Raw genomic sequence first — 21,103 nt, 5'->3', positions numbered from 1 at the left:
GAATGAAAAAAGAGATTTCTGTGTCATAATCAAAACCCAAATAGGAAGGAAGGAAGGAAAGGAAAAGAAAGAAAGAACTTGAGATCTCAAAATAAGACTGTCAGGACAGATTCATGTCCCAACAATTTTGCTAACATAAGTAGGAACACACAAACGCTATTCTCAAGTTGGAATAAAAACCTTTATTGTTATATATTCTGCAACAAATTGCAGTTGTTTTCTAGCATGCATAGTTTCACACAGTTGAGACAAAAAAAAAAAAATCACAAAGTAAGATTTCCCTTTTGAAGAACATCTTAACTATATAACATGCATATGACCTCATGCCCATTCACTGAACAGTCTACCAATAGTTTAGCTGTCCCATCAACCAAAGGGCATTTTAAGCAGCCATATTGAAAACGTAAGTTCAAATTTCAGAAAAATACAGCATACACTTACTACACTGAATTAGACTCGCATCATATTTTTGTAAACTTTCTTTGGCTTTGGTCATAAAGAGGCTCATAGGGCTTCCTTACACATATTGATAATGAAGGTATGATATCGGTTTTAGAGATTAGAGCGTGCTAGGTTTATGGATGAGGTTGATTGTTCAATTCATTTTGAGGTATCAAAGTTAAAAGTGTAAATGTTGCACCAAAAGTGAAAAGTTCACTTAAGTGTTCTGTTGACTCACAAAATCCTAACAAACAAACAAACACATTTATCAAGTTCTCTGATCAAAATTAAAGCATTGACAGAATCCCTCTTTCAGCTACTGCTTTAACGCTCAGTTGATCACCTGCCACAGTGACGTGTTGATGATCTCTCAAACCGAAAACACGTTTTATGTGTTCTGAATATTCATGCAGAATCATATTCAGAATTAGTAAAACACACATGTAATTAAAAGGTCTATCAAGATTACCAAGTTTCTTGTAGAATTTTTGCAGTTGACAGTTTGTTATCCACATATATGTATATATATATATATATGTGTGTGTGTGTATGTATATACATAATACACAGTAAAATGGGCATTATGTTATTAGAAAGTCAGAAGAACTGTATCAGTGCTACATTACACATAATTACCAAACAAATACTGGCTTGCCTTAACCAGGTTTAACAATAGTCTCCAGTAACGTAACACATCAACAGCATCGGGTGGGAGAGAAACAACAGTATCCACAAAACACAAACACAGCTTTGACAGGATCACATTAAATATTCCCATATTGCCATTTGTATTTGTGCTCAGCATTTAAAAGGAATGTGCTGTATTGGTTTGGGGGTTTGCTGACATACTGCTGTCTTAAAAATATCTTGATTGCTACCGTTATTAACAACAATAGTATAGTGGTAGTAGGTGTTTGAGCAGAATAGCTCGAACATCACATTACCTTTATCCATTGGGTCAACTACCTCATCCTCATTAGAAATGTTGTCATTACTAAAGGAAAATACATTTTTAAAATATACTTCGCAAAAGTCAGAAATGCAGCCATTGGTTTTGTTTATGCTCTAAGAAACAGCAGCAGCATATTTTTAACAGTGTCGCTCCTGGCTGCAGTCGTCAGCCTTTGTGCTTCAGCGTGGCAGTTTCAGGGCAGGGTTGATATGTTTTTGCTGTCTTGTTCATTGACAGTTCAAGAAGTTCCAGATCCATCAATATTCTTTGCTGGGCTCTCTCCTTTTTCCCTCTTCATCCAGCAGAGAATCCAGCTTATGTTTTAACATCTTAGCTCTCCACCAGGAACTCATCGAGACATCATCCGCACAAATTCTGCAAGTTAAAGAAAGGGACAGATTTTCTACTTTGCTCAATGGCCTGCTTTAGTGCAAATTTACAATAAAATAAATAATGTGGCACAAGTGACAGCAACTGCTGTTTAATGTGTAAGATACACAGTACATCATACTATCTTTGTACTTTAGATGTAGGTGGAGGATGAAGACAATGGTTGGTGCACCTAACTGAGCAGCGGTATTACTGAAATGTCCTATTTGCCTGCCAATTTCGGAATACAAACTTCCGTTCTTTAAAAAAAAAAAAGGATGTTTATGATGCAAAGTGGATGAGCACGACTTGAATTCCAAGTCCTTTAATTTTTTTATTTTCATGTTAATGTTGAAACTATTAACCTTTAACTAAATGGCATTGACCTCCATATACTGAATGTTGTGCATTAAAACTCTACCACTGCCACCATTGTTGGAACTAGTTCAACCTGATCACACTTAGGCACCGCGTCTGGCCCCGACGGGTCCACAAACCCTCAGGCCAATAGGGTTTCCACGATATAATCACAGTGACATCTGAAGCTATGAGCAACAGTGGAGCCAGGTCAACTACCCAAATCATTAGAAAATAAAAAATCAAATAGTTTGTGCTGTAGTGCTATTGATCCCATAGTTTAGGACTTTATTACCCAAACTGTGCATGTATTTTACCTGCGCCATCAAATGTTGTGTTAAGCTCTTTGCTGATGGATTGTATATAGAAAGCAGCAAAAGCATGACGTTTTTTTTGCTGAGAGTAAGTACTACTGAGAACAGCAATATTTCCTGATATTTTCATCCATTTCAGCCTGTATGCATCTTTTTCTCAGTGGGTAATCTATGAGGTGACATAATCCCTTGGCACAGAGATAATCTGACAGACAGACCTACTGCCTTCATCGCCTCACCTCACCATCAGCATGCTATGGGATATAAACCACACACGTGTTGGCACTACTTGAATTGTCTATGAAAGTGTGTGTGTGTGTGTGTGTGTGTGTGTGTGTGTGTGTGTGTGTGTGTGTGCGTGCACGTGAGCGTGAGCGAGCTTAAAAGATAGAAGGGTTGAGAGAGAAAGGCCAACAGAAAGAGGTAATGTGTAATCATGTTTGATTTCTGGCTTCTGCCGGCAGTAAATGTTGTTGTGTATGATTTGCAAAGTATGGTGTCTGCAAATACATACTGTACTGCATAGGGTTTGTTTTACCTTCAAAGTCGACATGTCCGTCTCCGTTGAGGTCGATGTCTCGTAGGATGTCCTCCAAATCTCTGTGTCCAACCTGAAAGGCAGGTTGTGGGGAAATTGTGAGCTTCTGTGGCACAAACTCAGAGCAGGTTTACAGAAGTGGAGTGGACAGACAGAATTCAGGCTGACAGTGAATGATGGAGAGCGACGGAGAAGAAAACTCAGACTCTTCCAGCAGCTCTGTACCTGTTGTCCTAGGAGTTTCTTCATCGCTTCCCTAAGTTCTGCTGTGCTGATTTGGCCGTCACCATTAGTGTCGAACTGAAAATAACAAAAAAGAGAAATTATTAAAACAAAGAAGTGTTAATTAGGATTGATTTACAATATGCATTTGCAAAAACTGTATTTTCTATTTTTCTTACAAGCCAAGGCCAACATCACTAAATTTCCAGAAATACTGATAGACCCTCCTCAAAATTATTGCCACTTTGATCAGACTCGGCTGCCTTTCCCATAATGCCCTCTGAAGATATTCTTTCTGAAAGATAAAACTGAATTAACTTGATAAATTAATGTGTTCAACATTATTTTTCCACTCCATTTCAACAAATTTGCAAGTTATTTTGTTATCACACTCCATTTGCTATTGTGTGAGTGTTTCTTCACATCTGTCCTCACCTCTTTGAATGCATCCCTCAGCTCCTTTACCCCAATCATGTCTGCTGTTTCAGCCAGAAGTTTGGGCCCCATAAGTTCAACAAAGTCCTCAAAGTCAACATGTCCTCCCACTGATGGACAGATAAAAAAGAACAAAATAATGACAACGTATTGGGCTCAGTATTGTTCAAAAACCTTCAATACCTGTTCTTAAACGATACTTTTTTGATACCAATTCTATAAAATCCATTTTAAGAAAAAAAAATTAAAAAATGCACCCAGTTCAGAGGGGGAAGTGTAACCAGGGTTATTTTAGCTACATTAACAGATTTCCCCTAAACGCCTCACTGGCATACTATTTACTGATGTTCAGTAAATATATGACATATGACAGCTGTCGTTGGATGCTAAAATTTACCAATGTTCCCTAAATGCCTTAAATGCCATCTGTAGATGGTCGCCAGCTCTGTGCACAAAGCAGACTCCAGTTACTGTACTGCACATCACAGGAATAGCGGGAAATATATTAGTTCTGCATTTTTTTTTTTTTTCATTCCAAGAAACATTGGCTCAAAAATTCCTGAGTCACAAAAGCAACGTAGCTTTACAAAACAGACAATCTGTGGCTGAAAATGAGTTTAAAAAGAGTGAAATAAGCCCTTCTAATGTAAGATTTACTTGAGTTGAAACAAGTGATTTAATTTACACGAGTGGGCTTTAAGTATGGTAAATGTCGTGGCTCACACTGATTTACTTCTGCGTAAACGGAGCAGAAGTCATGTGTTTTAAAACAAAACAAAATTGTTGTTTGAATGTAGCCTTGGTATTGAAATTTGGTACCAAATGACAAGGCATTTTTTGATTGTAGATAATATGGATGTAATTCAGTCAGTGTTGTAAAGGTACCAAAGTTCAGAGTGGCTGTTAAAGTGTTTATCTCTGCACACGTGGTGCTGAACAAAGAAAAGGAAAAACGGGAGAAATAATTCATAGACATGCAGACACAATTTTAGTTACAGTTCATGTTGATCTGCTGGCTCAGTTCTATCAGCTCCATCTCTGTCGGCATGTAGCCCATCGTTCTCATGCAGTTCCCCAGGTCTTTACAGCCAATGAACCCGTCTTTGTCTTTGTCAAACTCCTTGAATGCCTCGCGCAACTCTGAGAGCAACGCAGAGAAAACATGAATGTGAGAGATGTAATAGAAATGATTTGAATGAATATTGGAAAATCTTTTGCAACCTTATTTTTTTCTTAATGGAACATACCATCCATTTCTTCTGGCCTCAACTCTCGATCCTGTGAGGGATCACAATGCAAAGTTAGAATCCAAACACAGCTGATATTTTGAAGAAATCATGCCAATTCCCAGCATTCCTCACACAACATGACGCTGTAAAAAATAAATAGGCAACTGCAGATATACACCACAGAGTTCCAACAGTCTTCAGGTTTTCTTCCAGCGAGAGAGGAGGAGCTCATCAATGAGCTCACACAGTGGATACAACATGCATTCTTAGCAGTCGGTGACATGATTTGGCTTTAGGATCAAAGTGAAATAGCCGAAATATTAGATATTTCAGGATTTGTTGTAGCAGAGAGAATTCTGATCCATATACTGTATTTGCAGCATCTGTGTATGTGATTAATTAATTTCTGTTTTCATGAATTAGTTGCCAGCATTTCTGAAATATGAAATAATTTATTTTATTTTCCAGTCCATTGAATTAGACTCAATTTATTCATCAGGAAGCTCCACCTGAGAGCTCATCGTCACAGTACATGTCTACAGTGACGACTTCAGCATCACCGTTTTCTTTAATAATGAGACCTTGACTCTTGTTCACTGTTGGAAATGGATGAAGAGAAATAATTGCCATGTGAAGAGCTTTTCTGCCACCGCCACAATGTGCACTAATAATCCTCCCTCTTGCCACAAATGTCCACCATGTTTTTAAGCAATGCATCCAGCCTCTTGCATAAATATACACAGAGACGCACAAACACACACGCACACACCCGTTCATTGCACATTCTCGCTATCCAGAATAGTCCGTATATAAAGATTTCGAGTCGTCGTATTCTCAAAAATACCAACTTCTCAGCTTCACCCCTCTCCTTCACATGCTGCAGGTGCTGACATTACAGTAGAAGGTGATTACTGAACACTCACGATAGGTTTTGGTTATTGTTCATGTTCTGCTCTGTGTGCTAAATCTCTCGTGGCATGCATGCTCGTGATGTTTTCTGGACTTACGTACAGCCTGCCGGCTCTCAGCGAAGCCCTTGCGTAGAAAGATGCATGCGGGCCCCAGTACGTTGTGCATGTTGGCTCCGTTCTGGGCCAGGGCCACTAGTGGCTCAAGATAGGCCCCCCCAGATCCCCCCTCCTCACAGGACTGCACTGCTTTGTAGTTCTTCTTCTGGTCCTGGGGCCGCATCCGGGGTGGGGGGCCAGATATGGGAGCAGAGGCAAAGACAGGGGTAGAGACTGTGACTCAGATTGTTGCAGCATGGTGTCAACAAGGAGCCAACATGGAGGCGGGAGGGAGAGGGTGTGTGTGTGTGTGGGGGGGGGGGGGGGGGGGGGGCTCAAAGTAGGATCATAGGTGACTGACACATGTCTGTCAGTCACCGAAAAGTGTGGAGTCACGTCAGTCATGATGGAGGAAAGCAGCTCAGTCAGAGAGGTGTAATATCATGACGCAGCAACTGATGCCATATGAATCCACCCTGTCAGTCAGCATTCAGCACAACAGAACACCAGTCAGATTTTGTGATTGTTGTAAACAAAAATACTTGATTGTTTTTATTTCTATTTTGTTCAGAAATTGCAATGCAATGTGTTGAGTTTAATGTGATTTCATTTTTTGTTGTGGTGAAATTGTGGGAATTGGTCAAAATTGCAAGTCAAGGAAAATATTATATTTTGTTTATCAGCGACTACCGAAGAGAAAAAAAATGACGTGTATGCATATTGCACATCGCAGGAATAGCGGGAAATATATTAATTCTGCATTTTGTTTTCATTCCAAGAAACATTGGCTCAGAAATTCTTGAATCACAAAAGCGACATAGCTTTACAAAACAGACAATCTGTGGCTGAAATGCAGAATACACAGTCTGCAAAAACAGTTCAATCTCTTGAAACTGGAAGATTGTCTAAAACTCACTTTAACATACTGTTTGATTTGACTGGAAACCTAATTCTCCTGATCGGACCACATTTCCCATAAACCCTGTCACTTTCAGTCTGGCTGTTTTTTTGCAGTGTGTTTGGATGATAACAGGACAGATTGAAGACTTTGCTGACTGTAAGTGAGGAGTTGTTTTTGTTGATAAAGCAAGTTTTGTTTGGAAAGGCTTACTTTGTGCTATAATGTCTTCAAGCAGACCTTCTATTGAGTACTTGTACTGCGGAGAATCACAAGATCGTAATTTCCTGGGGGGATTGATCGGTGCGTCTCCCCATGACGTGTCACATATGATGCCATGCTGGAAGTTTCTGCTGCAGAAAAATGCAAACCTCTGAAAGCCTGACGTAAACACCCTTTAACAATTTTTTTGTGGCCTTCAGCTACACTTTTTTTTGCCTGAAAGGATCACTTTGATTCATCACAAAATTGTGATGATATATTATGTTATGATAAAGTTGTACAAAAATTTGTAATGTAATTTTGAGAAAACGGTGACATCACTACCATAATCAGCACAATCAGACCACCTGCTGCTCTCCGCAATCACAGTTTCCAGACTAACTTCCCTGGACTGTTAGCTTCACTCACTCGTCCACTGCAATGAAGAATTATTACAGTAATAGAAAGGGATTTAGATAATCGTACCTAAATGTTGGATTGTTTACCGTCTGCCTGATGGTATGACTGCTCACGTTCCCAAATCTCAGCATGAATTTAGAGAGTACAATATTATCATAGCGAACAGAAATGATGGTGAGAAAAATACCAAAATAAAACCCTAGTTGTAATAAACTAGAAAAACCTTTTACAACCCAATGTATCAATAACACTACAGAATCCACGAGTTTATGCACTTTTAACTGACTGCATTACAAGTTTGTTAGCAATAGTGGTCGAGTTCATGGCACATGACATTTACATCAAGACTCACGCTGTGATGGTTACTCATCGGTTTGCATGTTGTCCAGAAGATAAAGCTAAAGTTCACCCAGCCATTTCATTATAATCACCAATTAGAAAGTCCACCAGGGGGCAAATGTTGTTCTCACATCATCCCCAATTACTGAGAGAGCTTCAAGTTAATTAAAAACAGACCATCACTGCCTGCCAGCGGACAAAAAAAGCTTCCTCTAAATAAAGTCAAATTAGGTTTCAACCATTGCTCTGACTAATATTTGAATTGGAGAGGAGCAGTTGAATGCAGAACACAAGTGGCTCGGTGGACTCTATTTCTGTCAAGCGAAGATTAGCTTATTTTAAAGCGGTGACATTTCATACTGCTTATAAAACACACAATGTTGGTTTGGATTTCAATTACTACAGTGTGACATCCAACTCGGACGAGGGACGTCCAGCTGAAAGTAAGTAGTGGACCGAAAATCGCAGCGAGTTACAGAGGAACCATTTTGCTGCTGTTTTAAACCTCTCTGACATGAGCGAACACCATGCTCAGATGCTTTATACAGTAAACAGAAGACATTTGCATGCATATGTAGTGAAAAATTAATATGCATACTTGTACTATATGCAAATAGACACAGTATTATATGCTCTAGAAATGACCTTCACACTCCATCTGCCAGTCCTAATGCCAGTTCGTGCATTCATACAGTCCTCACCACAGGAACGGATGCCCACTGGGTAATCTGACCAAGTGATGCATGGAGCAGGGCTGTCCGTGGCTATATCGTGCCAGAAAAAGTAGTATGAAGCCTCGCGTCAGCCGTTATATAACAAAAAAAAGACCCCACACACACAAGAAAAATGTGAAACCGTGTCAGAGAAAGGCTGAAGTCAAGCAAGAAGTTCTGCAACACTCCAACCCAATTCTGCACAGATGGCATCAACAGTTGCTTGTCATATTATTGTGCTTCCTCAAGGATGTGCAGCTGCTGATATGAAGGAAATTCTATTTGCGGGACCGTTTCTCTGCTTCTCTGAGAGTCTATTCAAGCATCCAGTGATTCAACAAGGACAGCAGATGTAAGAGATGTAACACTAGAGTGGATGAACTCAAAGACTCCGTGCCAGTGGTGCATTTGAGCTAATAGAATCTGATATAGTTGAAACGGTGCACCTGTTTGCAACGCTTCCACTGAATGATGGCATCCTGCAGGTGCAGCACCAACAGGGTCTCAGCTCCTGTTGGCTGGCGAGGTGGGATTCATGTGCAACCTGACTGACTCCAAAGGTTTACATGGTTTTAACTCACAGACTCACAGACTCACAGACTCAGTCAACAGGTGAGGCACAAGCAGTACTGACAAGTTATTGTGATGTCTGTCTGAACGCAGCAATGCTGACGAGCAGACGACACTATATCCAAAGAAAGTACATGCAACATGAGTTTTAAAGTAAGTCAACACGATCCTCAGTCAGTATTTCAGACTGTAAGCCTCTGTGTTGGCAAACAGTGAACAAAACCACAGCGAGAGACACAAGCTTTATCTTCCATATCCTGTCATCACTTAGTGCGTCTCTCAGCTCCAGCAACACAAAACACAGTTCAACAGTCTTGTGGCGGAAAGTCAGTCGCAGGGCTGAAGTCAGTAGGAATGCAGTCCAGCAGCCGTTGGTCAGGTTGGAACACCTTCAGACAAACATGCAGGAGTCAGGACACCGCGGCCCGCCTTACCTTCTTGGTGAAAATTTTAAGCGACTTTACAGAGTTGCCCATTGCAAGAAAATCCTTCTTGTTTTATGTTTTCTCTCTAACTCTGTCTGTGTTAGTGTGCCTGTATGTACGTGCACGTGTGTGCATGTGTGTTTGCGTGTGTTTCCAGGCATGCATGGGAATAGGAGTGATTAGAAAGGGAGAGAGGGGTTCAGTGGGTCATTGACTAATACAAGAAGACGTCTGGGGGGGGAAAAGAGGCAGGGAGAGGAGCTGAGATCTCAGAGGAGGTGCGAGGAAAGGAGGGAAAAGGATGAAGGAGTGTGCAGGGAGGACCTAGAGGCAAGGACCCTGGGAGGAGGAGGAGGAGGAGGAGGAGGGACACCAGGACAAAGGAGGAAATATGTAAACAAGAAGGAAGGACAGATCAGAACAACAGAAAGATAAGCCAGGGAGAGGAAGCATGCATGTGAGATGCAAGTGGCTGCAGAAAGAGAGCAAGACTGCTTCTTCATTCCATCCTCTCTCCTACACTGTCTCCCTCCCCCCTCCCTCTCACTCGCTCTCCCTCCCCTCTCCCTCCCCTCTCCCTCCCCTCTTTCCCCCCCCTCCCCCCAATTCCCGCTCACTCTACAGTTTCTAACCATCTATGCGAATGTGACAGAAAAAGCTAGTTTGGACAAGCATATTACCTTCCCCTGAGAAAGACACTAATCCAAACACACACACACACACACACACACACACACACACACACACACACACACACACACACACACAGACACACACACACACACACACACACACAGACTCACATACACTCGATTAAACACACACAAATGTGGGGCTGTGGAGCTAAAAATAAAACACGCTTTCTCTCCCGACCCCAACTCACTCTACCCACAGCATCCATCTCCTTCTCTCTCTCTCACACACACACACACACACACACACACACACACACACACACACACACACACACACACACACCTAGAAGCATCACAAAGTCATGTTGAGCTTGAAGGGATTGGATTCAGATCAAAGCCAAAATGTGCAAGAAATGACACATGGATTCTAAACACCATGCTGCAGGATGCAAACCAGCACGTGCGCGCGCGCGCACACACACACACACACACACACACACACACACACACACAGTTTCATCAGCACAATGACTGAAAAACTGTGTCTTTCTGAATATGGAGCATTTCTAAAAAGAGCAGTGAAAAGAAGAATGTACACTTACTTTTGTACTGTATCATTTTTATGGCACTTTATGTACTTAATTCTTTTACTCTTCTACTCTTCCACATTTCAGAGGCAAATGTTTTTATTCCACCACACATATTTTTTTATTCTAAATATATGGCAGGTTTTATATGCAAAAATATGATCAGCTGAAAAGTTGGAAAGTCCCGACCAAGTGGCATATTATTGTTACGACGTCTACATTTGATCCAGTTAGTTTTGGTTTCGTATTGCAATTTTGTCTAAAGTCTGCATGACAAACGTTGAGTTGCCTGCAGCAGGTGGAACACGCAACACGCAACACGCAACACACAACACGCAACACGCAGCGCTTTGTAGACACGCGTGCGTCTGACATCAGCATGTTGTCAACTTGTCCGGCAGCCTCGTCCGTTTGAATGAAGAAACATGAATGAACAGATTGATTTCATTGCCACTATATTATTAGTAATATAACTTTACTCCTTTTTTCTTCTTACAAAATACATTTTGGTATTTGAATGCGTTTTTCTGCCAGAAGCATCATGTTTTTGAACATCTGACATGTTATTTTCAATGTGACCTCTCAAGACATTCTTGAGATTTTCTTCAAATTTGGCACAAACATTCACTTGAACTGAAGGATGAACTGATTAGATATGCAGGATCAAAGGTCAAAGTTCACTGTGACCTCACTTCAAAATGAATGCGCCAATTACGACAGCATTTCTCACGAATGTTCAGTAGGTGAAAATGCTGAAGTGATTTCATTTTATACCCAAAAGGTTAAGGTCAACTTCACTGGGACATCAGATCTTTTTTAAATTCAACACTACAAGGAGAGATGTTGACCCTCTTTCAGGTTTCGTCAGATAATGAATTGGTGACGCTGAACTTTGGTTTCCACCTTTAAACTGATGCTTCAGATATTCTGTGCTGTTAAAGATGTGTGAAGCAGCCATGTTTTAGAATTTGTAGCTTTTTTGCAGCAAAATCCATATTTGAAGCATCATCAAGTCTCAATCATCTTTATTGGACAACATGAAGACAGAAGGATTCCTTCAGATTCCTTTAATGAGTCTGGATGTATGTTAACTGCTTGGCTGGAAATTGCAACTTGACTAGTTGGTGGAGGCGTACATGCTTTGGGTGTTCATTTGAGTTTTCAGTTGTACTGCCGTGGCTCGTTTTTACTCCTCTTCTTTTTCTTCTCTTGTTTAATGGTGACGTTGGTCTCCACTCTGTCATCGGTCCAAAGGTCTGGACCAATAAAAACAGTTAACAAACGTAACCATTGTTCCATTTGATCCGGACCGAGTCCACCTCTTGTGCTCGGACCAACGTTTGGTCGTTTGGTCCTTTGGTCCGTTCTGTGATTCAAGGCACCTTTTCAGGATGTTGCATCACTAACAATGAGCAGTTAATTATATTACATTACTTTAAGAAAATGTGAAATTTAACTGTTGAATGCAGCACTTGCATTTGTAATTTTTACTTGGTAGAATTGATGCTTTTCTTCAAATTAAAGATCCAGACATATTCTAAGATATTTAAAAATCCTCTGTTTTGAATACTAATTTGTGTCTGATATTGTTTTAACTCAATTCCTAAAAATACACCCATATTTTCTCTCACATTAAAAAAAATCCTACATATTCATCTCCTCCACTGACAGACCAGGTCTTAGGAGTGTTTGTGTGTTGGGCCATTATTCAGTGGTAACTTCTACGTAGACACGATAAACTCTCCTTCATGGTGAGCACATTAATCTTTCTCGGTTCATACCAATAGCCTTGTAAACTGTAAACTAAACTGTAAACTGTGCACGTGCAGCATTCTGCTCAGTGAAGGTCAGATCTGGATGTGTAGTGTGTCTGATAATCTGATTTGATTGGAGGACCTGAAGAGTACTTGTTCCACCGCTGGCTGAAACAGCGAAGCACCACATGCAGTAGAAAGTCTCTGTTTTCAGGTTTCCACCAGCAGCATCCGCTCCAGACAACTTTAGAGTCGCTCCCTGCAGCGCTGCAACGTACATCCATGTTTCCCGCTCGACCTTGTCTATTCTCTGCTATTTTAATAGACACATTCACGCCGAAGTCGTCTCGGATCTCGCTCCCATTCAATATCTGCACGGCTCCTCGGCGTTGTTCTGCCGATGATTCATCAGCTTCTCACCGGAGGCTCATTGTGAACTTCAGAACACATCAGATGTCAGACGCAGGAGCCGTCAGCTCTCATAATGTCAGAGCTCGGCGTGCTCGCTTTCCATCCATCGCCCTCTGCTGCCGTATCCTCTGCTTCTCCCTCATACCTGCTCGCTCACTCAAAGACACGACTGACTTTACAAATTACATAACTGCTTCACACGACCTGCGGTCATCATGTCCCTGATGTCCGATGATTATTGAGGTACAAGTTCTCACTAGTCATGCTTTGAATCATGGCAGCATGTTTGCAATATGTTCACCGTAATGCAAAGAAACCTTCTGTAAATGCATTCATTAGACCGGAATACCACGGAAGGAGGAAATATTAATAACTGCTTTCGCTATTTACTGCAGATTTTGATGTAATCCTGTTTCACCCATCCAGTTGTTCATTGAGCTGAGTGGTGGAAGAGGAGGATTGACGTAATAATAAATAGCAAATGTTCTTTTGCTTTCATAAACCCAGATTTTTGTACGTTGCTTTTTATTTGCAAAGGGAAATGACGTGCAATCATTTGATGACTGCAGGTCATCACAGTGGATCAAACAGACAAACGCTGTGACCATGAAGGTTTTTGTCTGCGTACATTTTGGTGATCAGAGTCTCGGCTGTGATAAAACTCTCAATGCACACTTGCGTCATCTTCTTGTGTTTCTTGGGCTGAAACGTCACAGTTTTATCCTCCAGCTGATTAGTTCATTCAGATCAGATTAGCTCAGACTTTCATATTTCATGCACAATATTATTCAAGTTTTATTTCAGAGTAGCCGTTATGTGCGTCAGCAGGGCAATGTCTCTCGTTTCAGTGCATGTCAGTCAAATCTGGGTTGTTTTTCCTCCAGCCTCCATCAGCCTCCATCAGCCTCCTCCAGCCTCCATCAGCCTCCATCAGCCTCCTCCAGCCTCCATCAGCCTCCATCAGCCTCCTCCAGCCTCCATCAATCTCCATCAGCCTCCTTCAACCTCCTTCACCCTCCATCAGCTCTTTCAGCCTCCTTCAGCCTCCATCAGCTCTTTCAGCCTCCTTCAGCCTCCATCGGCCTCCTCCAGCCTCCTCCAGCCTCCATCAGCCTCCATCAATCTCCATCAGCCTCCTTCAACCTCCTTCAACCTCCTTCACCCTCCATCAGCTCTTTCAGCCTCCTTCAGCCTCCTTCAGCCTCCATCAGCTCTTTCAGCCTCCTTCAGCCTCCTTCAGCCTCCATCAGCTCTTTCAGCCTCCTTCAGCCTCTATCAGCCTCCTTCAGCCTCCTTCAGCCTCCATCAGCCTCCATCAGGATTCAGCAGCTGTGTGCATCACAAACAGGTTTTAACTAGCAAAGAGTGAATTTTCTTCCTCCTTCTTTTTCAGCACAGATATAAAAATATCCCTCCGTGTCTAAAAATAGCCGTTTATACTCTAAAGGATATTCTGGTGAATACGATGATGATGATGATGATGATGCTCTCTTTTTCTCTCAATTCCACCCAGATTTGTCCTTATTTTATTCATTTGTGATCTTTTTTTCCCCTCTTGTAATAAATGCCTCTTCTCTCCTTCATTCCCTCGCAGACGTCATCGAGGTCAGAGTGACCCAGAGTCAAAGAAAACAGGGAAGAAGAAGAAGCCAGATTTTTGTAAGAGAAAAGAACAAAACGTGACAACAGACAGGAAACATCAGCGGCTGCAAGATAACAGGAAAGTGTGTTTGAAGACCTTCCCTCACATTGTCTGCAGAGGTCAGAGGTCAGAGTTCAAGAATGCTTTTGTCTTGTATAACAGTCATCCCGGCATTTTACTCTTTGTCTTCCTGATTTATCCGATTCAGGTCACTTCCTTCACTTTCTTTTCCTGCTCTTCCACATGTATAGGATCACTGATGTGACACAGTGGGCACTTAATCCCCCCCCCCTCTCTCTTTCTCTCTCTCTCTCTTTCTCCATCTCCCCCCCTCTCTCTCCTCCTCTCACCCCCTCTCTACCCCTCTCTCCCTCTCCCCCTCCTCCTCTTTCTCCCTCTCGCCCCTCTCTCTCCTTCTCTCTCTTTCTCTCTCCTATCTCTCTCTCCTTCTCTCCCTCTCCCTCTCTCTCTCTCTCCCCCTCCCCCCCCTCTCTCACATACACACAGATTGGTGTGAATGGTACTTGCTCCCTCTGCTGGTGAATACAAACATCCTTTCATTTAATTTTCATTTAAAAAGGAAAATTCTCCTTGATAATAATATTTCCTCAGAAGATCCCTTTTTAAATTTTAGATCTCTTTTAACAGCAGGTCTGTGCTGCATTTCCAGATTTCCTACAAGAGCTTGGAGAACAAGGTCACTGAAGGTCACAAACACTGAGAGCTGTAATGATTGTTCAGTGTCCTGAAATAGAAGCATTTCTATTGGGACTAAAAGCTGCTCTGTCTCTGTCCTCCATCACGGTGTCTGTTTTAGCCTGCGTAGTTTAAAGGCCACAACGAGCTCCAGTAGTCTTGTTGACTGCGGTGCATGTTCGCTTTAAAGCGACAAAATTTGACTTTAAAATTCAAATGAATCATTGCATCACAATCAGTCCATAACAACACAAACTGCAAAACCACATTCAAGCAGCAAACCACATTTGTCCTCTTTCTAACCCCCACACGAGGCTTTCTGGTGATTCATCGTAGGAATATGAACATGTGGATTATAAACTGACAGCTCGGAGACACGCGTCTGTTTGCTTCTTGTCTTCCCCAATTTCTCAGATTTTCTGTCAGGTAGCATGTTTGCCAAAGTATTTGAATATTTGTATTGAGACTGTGCCCTCCTCCAGTCTCTCATAATCAGGTCTTCATGGGTTATTTTTAGCTGCTTCTACTTGAGGCGAATGAGTTCTGTTGCAGAATGTTATGTTACATAAGAAAATATGAAATGAAAGAGTTTGTGGAGTTTCACATCTAACCCTGGATTCTGCATCACGCTGCCACATCTCTTCAAGGACCAGTAACGCCATATTTCTCATGACTTGTGGTCCGTTAGATTAAACAGCGCGGGCTAAAGTGTCTCAGTTGTACTCACATTTCTGTCTTTTTCTTTTTCACTCACTCCATTGCACTCGCTCTTTTACACAAACACCGACGGACAATGTGAGCTGGTGATCCTGTTTCATTTGTTGCTCATATTACTGCCTGCAGTTTGCCAACATAATTATAAAAACATAACAGCTTTCCAAGGGTTCCCTGATTCAAGGCAATCAAACAATTTACATCATGCATAATTTAGGTAGAAACATTTTCATACGATCATTTTCTGGATTTGACAGAAATAACAAACTATCCCGTCCTTCCACTCTGCAGACTTTATATAGACGCAGCCTCAGTGGAACCCCGAAGACTGATTGTAGCTCTGTCCTGGATTGAGACGAGTTATTTCTGGAGCACATTAGCACTCAGGGAGGTAATGCTCTCGTCTTGAGCTTTTTATCATCAACAAAGAAGGATTTCATTGAAACAAGAAAAGAAATCAAATGAGAGGAGGAGCAGCTGATCTGTCTGAGGAACAGGAGAGAATCCTGAAGTAAGAGATCCAGCTTTATTTACCTCCCTTCCTCCCAACCGGTGTGTGTGTGTGTGTGTGTGTGTGTGTGTGTGTGTGTGTGTGTGTGTGTGTGTGTGTGTGTGTGTGTGTGTGTGTGTGTGTGTGTGTGTGCGTGTGTGTGTGTAAGTTGATCCCCCTGTCGTTGCTCAGTCACAATGAAAGCAACTGGATTCATATTGGTTTGCATGAGCACACCCCCTCCCAACCCCACCTTTGCAGATTTGGACCAACAACAGCATCCATTTTTAATCTGCTCATCTGGGGTGACTGGATCTCCATCACAGGTGGTTTAACAAGCTTCACCTGCTGCTGAACAAGCAGCTACACTTTTCATAAGCATCCGTGCTGCATGTAATCAACCAAAGCTCGGCAGTGAAACGAGTCATGTTCACTTCATTCAAAATGTGCATTTATGTATGTGTATTATTATCTGTTTGTTGTATTTATGTCAGATTATATTTAAATCAGATTTTTTTTTATAATCCAAAGGATGGCTATTGCATATCAGTTCTTGATTGATGCCTTCCTCACCTCACTGTCTCACTTCTTGCACCCCCAGCTGTCCGTGGAGGGTTTAAATTTGTTCTCCAAAAACGTCCTGAATGGGTCTCATGTGATTTACTTAGTTTGGACTAATCGATTGGATCAATGCAATCCACCTGATTACACAGATACTGCAGGTGCAATAAAGCAGCAGAGCTCTCGAAGCTGCCAACATCCAGTACCTGGGTCACTTGGGCTGGCATCATTTTTTTGAGGAGACCCCATGTTCATCTTTATGGGGCAAAGTTTTTAAACAATTTTTCTTCAATATATAATATGAGACACTTTGAATGAAGCTACGATCAATGAAACTTTGTGTCAGTCCCCATCGAGTCTGCTGTATCTGGACTCTTGATTCAAGCTCTGACTGATAATGATTTATTTACTTTACAGCTTGAAAATTTGCCTTTTGCATTGTGCTAAGCGACAAAACACCCACACATTTAGCAGCTCATTAAAGAGCTGTGAGGAATGTGAGGAATATGATGAATCCATCAAAAATATCAACTCGATTCTCTGAAGTTTGAGTTTTGCTTTGAATCAACTTTTAGAGCTGTTTCAAAGTTAAAAAAAAAAAAAAAAATGTCACGCCTCCTTACCTGCCCAAAGACCGACTTCACTATGGGATGAAGATTAGAGTCATACTCAGACAAGGTTGCGCTCATTTTTTTGGATCTGCGGCTGGATGCGGGCTTGACAGGTGCGCTGGTCGCAGGCGGGTCGGAGCTGAGGCTGGAGGATGACCCGGTGATGACTCTCTCACTGGGCTCGAAGAAAAACGCCGCGTCGTCCGTGTGTTTTGGATGGCATGGGGTTGGTGAGGTCCTCCTGTCCTGCCGAGAGCCTCCCTGAAGATGCGCTGCAGGAGGCTGCTCACCTCGAGAAGAGTCGTGGTGATGATGGGAGTGTTTGGATCTGGAGGACTTGCTGCGCTCTGTGTGATGCCGGCTCATTCTGTGCTTCACATCCTCCTGAGCGCCTCTATCATCCAGGACGCTCTGCTGCCGGTGACAATGGCCCTTTTGCCCCCCGTGATGATCACTTAAATTTCGAGAGTCGGCATGTCTCGGTTGGCAGAGAGGTCTCCGCGCACTCGGCTCGCAGTCCTCCGTCCAGGCTGCATCCTCGCTGCCTCCAGCTCCGGTGGGATGCCGGTGCGTGCGGTGGCTCCGGTGACCGTGTGGACCGTGAGGACCGTGATCGGAGTGCACAGACCTGCGGTTGAGCCCGGATGATCTCAGCAGAGAAGTGGTGGACTCGCTTTTGGGAAGAGAGGAGCTCATCGTTCGCTTTCTGTCGCTTGACAGGCGAAGTGAAGCTGATGGAGGCTGAAGGTCGCACAAAGGAAAAGAAGGCAGTCCTCCGCCACGTGCAGGTGTGCAGCCTCAGACCGTTGGAGCCTTCTCTCTAATCCACATAGTCCACCATCACTGGACGGTCCGCGATGATGAAGTTGGAGCAGCAGCAACCACCTGATCGAGCTTTTGCTGCACAAAATGTGATGTGCAGCCTGAACTGTGAACCAGTCTGACGCTTCATGGGGCTCCGCGAAGTTTGGTCGCGTGTCACTCGGCGTCACCGTACAAAGTTCATGAAGACACACGTCTGCAAACAATTCCTCCACATTATGAGCCGCTTGATTAACGTTGTTCCCTTTTTGAAGGACATTAGAAAGTGAGTCATCGCTTGACGTTTTGTAATAAGGGAATTAACATTTTTGTACATCGCAAGCATCTATGCACAAATATTAGCAGACTAACAAGTTGCTACAGTGACATTCATGTTAGTGGACGGTGGTCTTTTTCAAGGCCATGTTGGAAAAAGCTCTGCTCCAGATTTTTCAATTACATAAAAAAAAGAAAAAAAAACTGAACCAAGGCAAAGACTCGCAATATTTAATCAAACGGTGAAAATAAAAGACCAAAAACTTTAAAAAAGGTTGCACAAACATGATAGCAATGTGAAATAATTCAACACACTTCAGTAGAATGACTTTTGAATTATGAATAGTAACATAACCTCTTTGCAATTAATGCTGTGGCACCATTTATGCATCAGTCAGTCTTGGAATGAACAAAGAAAGTGCAATATAGTAATGAAAAATAAAATGGCAGGTTATTTTATTTTGAAAGAACTACATTAAGAACTATTATGAACCTTTTTGCAGGAAATTGCTTCAATCAAAAAACATTTTTTTATTTCCAGATGATTTCATTCTAAATTTCACAGATTAACTCTTAACCAAGAGTTCATCATCCCAAACATCTCACGAAAATCTAAAAAGATTAACGTTGTCATAACTTTTGTCGGTTAAAATAGCACTTTATTGCCTCGAAATTTATATAAAAAGATACCTTTTTATTGCCATATATTATATTTATTTTTGACATTTCAAATACTTCATACTATTTAGGGAGTGCAATAACAAGGTCCCTTCTCTGTGCACATACATTTTAATCATTTATTTGATTTTGACTTGTGCAAATAGTCATCTCCATCAACGTGGATATGAAGGTGTTAAAACATACTGTATAGAAAAAGTAACCGTGGCTTACTTAGAATAATAACATAAAAGTTCAAATGGAAAACACACTGAAAAGAAAGTGTGGCAATCCTTCTGCTTCCCTCCATCCCACCCAGGGTCATAATTCTCGCAGCAGATGTCCGGGGATGCAGGCGAAAGTATGTAATGATGTCAACATACGCAGGCAATTAGACACTCCAGCTCTCACGAATTGTGTTTCACAGTGCAAAGCTGAGAAATGAGCAGATTTTGCTCTCCTCTCTCGGGAATTTTTGTTCTCTGACATCTGTGTCTCTCTCTCCTCTGCTCCAGGGTGAGGCAAAGTATCTTCACTTCATCGCACCCCCCCCCCCCCCCCCCCCGCCTTCAACAGCGGCCTGCTTTAACTCGTCTGCTACCTTTTCATCCTCCGTGCAGCTCATCAAGTGCAGGCAAGTGTCCCGGATGCTGAGCCAGTGTCATTACCGGGTGCTCCGTAACTCCCCTCATCTTTTAGGACAAGCAGGAGACATTTGGATGTTTTGATCTTAACTTTGGAGCTGAATCTTGTTCATGAACAAATTTAAAATCTCCAGCTTTCTTTCTCCGTTGCTCTTCCTGTTCCCCTCCCTCTCTGTAGACGTTGGGCTGCAGCAGGGGACATTCAAGCCTCAGGGTGCAATACGGCCCATTTAATGTCCGCAGAGACAGCGAGAGAGTAAAAAGAAAAAGACAGGAAAATGTTATATGCAGTAATAAACAAAAATAAACAATCACATCTTTAAAATAAAGAACAGAATTAACATCCGGCAAAAAAGGAAATTATTTTAAAGGCTGATTCTGGAAATTTGTCACTGAAGCTACATGAAAACAAAACATCATGTTTAGTAACATTTAGTGGAGCCATGACACTTTCTATTTTTATATTTACTCCCCACGACATCACACTCCAACTCTCTGCCGGGTCAGATGGCCAAACTTTCATGGCAAGTGCTGCAGTGAATGCAGCTGCTGCTCGGTGTTCATGAACAGCAGAACTACTGGAGAAAAACTGGAGTTTGTGTCCCTGACTCTAATCTCTGATCACATCTTGCATCCCTATTAACCTCGTACCGTGGCACAATTTGATATTACTGAAAGATTCATCGGCAGGCTGAATAATTTAGCATGGAGCAGCTTGGGGCCCACAAGGTGAAGAAAGAGTTCCCTCATCTGAATCATCAAAACATTTCACCCACTCATCTACGGTTTCTGTAGGATGGAATATCCGACTAAAATAATGCTCGCAGGAACACGAGGAAGCCGAAGAGGCTAAACGGCTGCAGGGACCCAGAAACTGATACTTTGACAAAACTCAAGTTTCAGGTTCAGATGAAAGTCCTGCTGTCATCAACAGACTGATATGATAATTACAGTAAAAGTCCAGTGAACCACAACACATCACTCATCTGCTTATCCAACATTTATCTAACGCAGGTGCCTCAATGTTTGAGAGCATCAGAAACCTTCTGCATCCACACGCTCTCACATCTGTGAAGTCACGTGACGTTTTCAGTCAACAAATATTTCTCATTCACTTCTTGAGAGACGTACATAAGTAATGTGTATGACTCATAAGGTCTATCAGTCCAAGTTAATAGCATCAGAAGAGCTGTA

The 21,103-nt window shown here is 42.1% G+C and overlaps 2 protein-coding genes across 4 annotated transcripts in view; one reads left to right on the top strand and one right to left on the bottom strand.

Annotated features, from left to right (window-relative positions):
• Positions 1–159: 159 nt before the first annotated feature.
• Positions 160–18,461, bottom strand: cabp1b (calcium binding protein 1b). Of its 3 annotated transcripts, none has more exons than XM_069147158.1 (8): positions 17,544–18,461; positions 5,869–6,036; positions 4,876–4,906; positions 4,625–4,768; positions 3,629–3,738; positions 3,197–3,271; positions 2,972–3,044; positions 160–1,768 (listed from the first exon to the last, which is right to left on the bottom strand). In XM_069147158.1, the coding sequence occupies exons 1-8, from the start codon at positions 18,225–18,227 to the stop codon at positions 1,743–1,745; spliced, it is 1,311 nt and encodes a 436-aa protein (XP_069003259.1). In that variant the 5' UTR covers positions 18,228–18,461; the 3' UTR covers positions 160–1,742. The 3 variants fall into 3 exon arrangements, with proteins under 3 accessions (XP_069003259.1, XP_069003261.1, XP_069003260.1); XM_069147160.1 differs by lacking the exon at positions 17,544–18,461 and adding an exon at positions 9,440–9,786; XM_069147159.1 differs by lacking the exon at positions 5,869–6,036.
• The window catches only part of ggt5b (gamma-glutamyltransferase 5b), a 21,485-nt gene continuing 14,878 nt past the window's right edge, over positions 14,497–21,103 (top strand). The window contains exons 1-2 of the mRNA XM_069147156.1: positions 14,497–14,585; positions 19,781–19,899. The gene's annotated coding sequence lies outside the window, so the exon portion shown is untranslated. The remainder of the gene's footprint in view (positions 14,586–19,780; positions 19,900–21,103) is intronic.

This window comes from Embiotoca jacksoni, unplaced genomic scaffold, assembly GCF_022577435.1.
Source record: "Embiotoca jacksoni isolate LCO1_2020_lvr unplaced genomic scaffold, fEmbJac1.0.p SCAF_131, whole genome shotgun sequence".
NCBI classification, from domain to species: Eukaryota; Metazoa; Chordata; class Actinopteri; family Embiotocidae; genus Embiotoca; species Embiotoca jacksoni.
Note: the sequence above shows the minus strand (reverse complement) of the source record. Positions and strands in the feature narration are given on the sequence as shown.